Raw genomic sequence first — 4,155 nt, forward strand, 5'->3', positions numbered from 1 at the left:
GCCAGCACCTCTCCCCACCCGAGGCTGAAGGTCAACAGACGATCATGCTAAGCTTGCTAACAGTTCCACCCTCTGACTGCTGCAGGGGCGTGTCTTAGAGAGAGCTTTTTGTAGCAGAACACATCCGCTGTGACGAAACTGTGCAGAACCACGTCACCGTGGAGAGCCGTTAACCAATATGCAAATTAGCCTGCAGTACCACTGCTCTACCCATATGCGCAGCAAAAAGACGTTTTTAGACCAAATATTACAGATTTGAACAAATACACACAAAAACATCAAAAGTAGCACAGAAACTACTATATAACATTTTAGACACATTCTAGACAGTTTATCAGCTAAAAAAAGTTAATTTTGGGGTAAGTTACTCTTTAAGAAGGTTCTAAATAGAGTGATGTTTTCACTGATTTATTCATTTTAAATGAAGTGAAGAGCTGCCATTACGTCCCAATGTGTTAACTGTTTAATAATTTGTCACTTGTTTCATTTTTCACAGAATGTATTGATTGTGGAGGTATGGACCAACTTTTCTTCATCCTTCCATAATAAACTATGATACTATTTAATTTCACTGTTAAAACCACTGACATGACCTTCTCCTGTTGTGTTTTAAGGATATTATCGACACTGGGAAGACTATGAAAACATTATTGCAGCTACTCAAACAGTACAATCCCAAAATGGTTAAAGTAGCAAGGTAGTGTGGTGACTTTGTGTTTTTACACAAATATCTGCATGTAGTCTAAGAATTTAATCACTTGTTTGTAAAAACTAATAGAAGGATTTTGGTCTTTCTTTAGTTTGCTGGTGAAGAGAACACCACGAAGTGTTGGATATCGACCAGACTGTAAGTTTTAAAGACTAAAAAGGAAAAAATACTTTGAGCTACCTCCTTTTATTTCTGGCTGATGTACAAAAACATTTTTGCCATCATTCCTTCTTTCTCACTATGCGTTAAAAGGTGTCTGATGAAGTTTTTAATGCTGTAACTAACAATTTACCATCCAAAAATTATCTGATGTGTGTGTGGGTGGGGGTGCAATTAATCAAACATGGTGGAAATGTGCATGACAACAGCCAATCAGAATCCACCTTCTCCTGCTCCACTTCCATTTATAAGTTGCTAATGAAATGCAGACGGAATCACAGAATGTAAGCCAGTATAAAACGCTGAATCTCACCGAGTTCACTTATTTGGGCGAGTTTGGGCACTGCTGCTCCCTGTACCTGCTGTTACCTACTAACAGGCACGCAGGGTGAGCTCTGAGCTCCCCAAGTGTGCACAAATTGTTGCTATTTGTAGGTTTTATGTTTCTTTATGACATTTAATGTGAAATTAAATTCTAAAACTTTATTTAACAAAAGGATAACTATTATGTGAGATTCTATTATTTACACACAGATTTTTTTTTCTTGGTAAATATCTTTAAATACGGTTCAAAAAGAATTTAATGTTCTGAACCACAGCTATTTAATATAGCAGTGAAAGTGAAACGGCCATTATTGTTTTTATATCTGTAGCTAATTATTAAATTATTTTCACTTTATCCACAGTAATCCTGATTTCATGCCACTACCCATAATTCATAGCAGCAGCGGGTTCCATATTTCCGCTCGTCTGTTGTTAATTACGAGGATACACCATCGCTGTTTATAAAAGCATTTTTCATCTAAATTTGGGGTAGATGGCCACATATCGGAGGTGTACATACTGTAAGGATGTTTTAAAAAGAGGAGAGGACAATTCTTTATCAGCGGCTCAGCCGTCACTGCTCACAGACTGATAACATGAAGCCATGTCCCGATGTTAGCTAATAGCTACTACTGACATCAACTACCTCGTCTTTCCCTGAAGACACACACACATGCAAAATCATAAATGTCAACAGTTCTGGAAGTAAATATATTCATAAGCCCCTCAGAATTGTAATAATTTTAAAGAAGTATTGTGATTAGATGTTTTCTTCCCCTTATTCTAAACATAAAATTCACTGGGTGCTAGTTCGCTAGTAACTTTAAGAGATGAACTGGAGGGTTTCAAACAGCTGCAGTCATTTTAAATAAATGATAAACATAAATAAATTGCCTCTAATAACTCTGTTAGAACGTTTTTATTCAAACAAACCGGACACTTTAATAGCCCCTGGGGGCTTAGCTCCTTTGTCTTTTAATCCTGCCGTGATGTAAACAAAATATTTTAGCACGTAGTTGAAAAAAGGATTGTTATTCTGAGCTTACTCACACAGTTAAATTAAAACATTTATATAGTTTTGCCAGCATGTGCCTAAAAACCATAGGCAAAATATTTCTTTAAATTTAAGATTAGCTGCAAATAACATGCTAAACAACCAGGCTAACAGTAGCTAGCGCTGATGCTAATGCCATTCACCGTAGGCTTACATTCAGTAAAAGCAAAGAACTGCACAATTAAATAACGAAACAGGGACAAACCACATTTACAGTTTAACTCACCAGGTACAGATTCAGTGTTTTAGTAGAAATTGCTGGAAGCTGTTTGACTCAGTGGTTCAGACGAGACGCCTTCGGTAACCAGCCTTAGCCCAGATAGAGTTCTGGATCAGAGTGAATATCTGTGGGATTTTTGTCGATAAAATGAAAAAAAGCAAGCAAATTCTCTTTAGATTTTTCAGATTTAAAGCTGCAGCCATGTTAGTTTACGATCCTCCTCCATCGGCATAAAGTTTGTAGTGCGCTATGCCTTTACTACTACTTGTTCCAACCAAAATGTTTCTAAAGCGTTTCTCAGTTTACTTCAATTGTTTTGGCAGCTGACAAATACACAAGATGAACCCGAACTTGTGATTGAACTGCTCAAGCTGCCAGTTAAAGTAAAAACAAATTAAATTTGTTGTTATCATATCTATCTGAATGAATGAATTTCTTGCTCACTGGAAAAACCGAACAGTCGGGAGGGCTGTGGGCGGGACTAGCATCTGTCATGGCAGCCTACCTGCTTGTTTCCAGAAACATGTAGATAAAAACACACTATTTAGGTTCATAATAATCAAGATCTTTTTTTTCCAATTGCCCTGCCCAAATGTATGGGTTTTCAGGCATACATGTGCTACTGCATAAAAGGCAGATGTGTCTGTGTTTATCATGTCACCTGTAAAACTTGTTATGGTGTAATATTTCTTATTTTTTTCTTATTTCAAACTATTAATTTCTAAAAAAAACAAAAGTAATTCTATGTACAATAAAGAAAATACAAATAAAATTAAATGAAAGGTGGCAGAGAGAAGAAAAAAAATCTTATTACATCTGCCCCTTTTTCCTCAAGTATAAATTCAAACAATTATCTTCAGTTAACAAAACAAAAACATCAAATCTTTCTAGAACAAAAAATTATATGGATACAGATTATATTGTTTCATATTTTTTTAACAGTCTAACCTTTATCATTCTTTTAGTCATATACAGTAATTTGGCACTTTTACTATCATCTTCCAGATCATTCCACAATCTGACTCCTTGGATTGAGGTGCACTGTTCTTTCAAACATGTTCTAAATTTAGGTTTCATGAACATCTCTGTCCCCCATAGACTTGAATGTAGATCACTAGACTGAGCCCCACCCGTACTGTCCACTGGTAGCGTCTGTGACAGCATGGAGGAGCAGAAACGGAGACCAAAAAGGCCTCACAGCCTCCCTATAAACTAATAGATAAACGGCAAGCTGAACTGGATCTGTTTCACAGATTATTGGTCATGTTTTTACAATAAATTAATAATTATGTTAATTTCGTTCAACAATCATGTAAAACAGCAGATTTATACCAGAAAAATATATAATTTACAAGTAACAATGATCTAAACCAGACCTGAAATCAGCCTGTATCTTAGACTTTAGCTAGTTGAGAAAGAATGACTACAGACAGTAATAATAATAGTTATTCTTACTGTCATAAAAAATAAAAATATTTACATTTACCAGTCAACAGTTAGAAAATGTTCTCTGATAGGATGAAACTTGTCTCTATTAGCTAAACATCTTCTCAACAAGTCAGGTCCCTCTAACAAAAACCTAAAAATACTCAAATTTATAATATTATTTTACACTCTGTAGGTCTAAATATTAATCAGAGGACAAAGTAATATTTAATAGCTGGTGTTTGTGTTTGCATGATTCAACAG

General features: G+C 35.5%; 1 protein-coding gene across 2 annotated transcripts in view; it reads left to right on the forward strand.

Moving 5' to 3' along the window:
• The window catches only part of hprt1 (hypoxanthine phosphoribosyltransferase 1), a gene marked incomplete in the record, with an annotated part of 23,496 nt that overhangs the window by 13,430 nt on the left and 5,911 nt on the right, over positions 1–4,155 (forward strand). For both annotated transcript variants that reach the window (XM_014024129.1, XM_014024128.1), the window contains 3 exon segments: positions 497–514; positions 615–697; positions 801–847. In XM_014024129.1, coding sequence (XP_013879583.1) covers positions 497–514; positions 615–697; positions 801–847 — 148 coding nt within the window.

Source organism: Austrofundulus limnaeus, unplaced genomic scaffold (assembly GCF_001266775.1).
Source record: "Austrofundulus limnaeus strain Quisiro unplaced genomic scaffold, Austrofundulus_limnaeus-1.0 Scaffold408, whole genome shotgun sequence".
Lineage (NCBI taxonomy): Eukaryota > Metazoa > Chordata > Actinopteri > Cyprinodontiformes > Rivulidae > Austrofundulus > Austrofundulus limnaeus.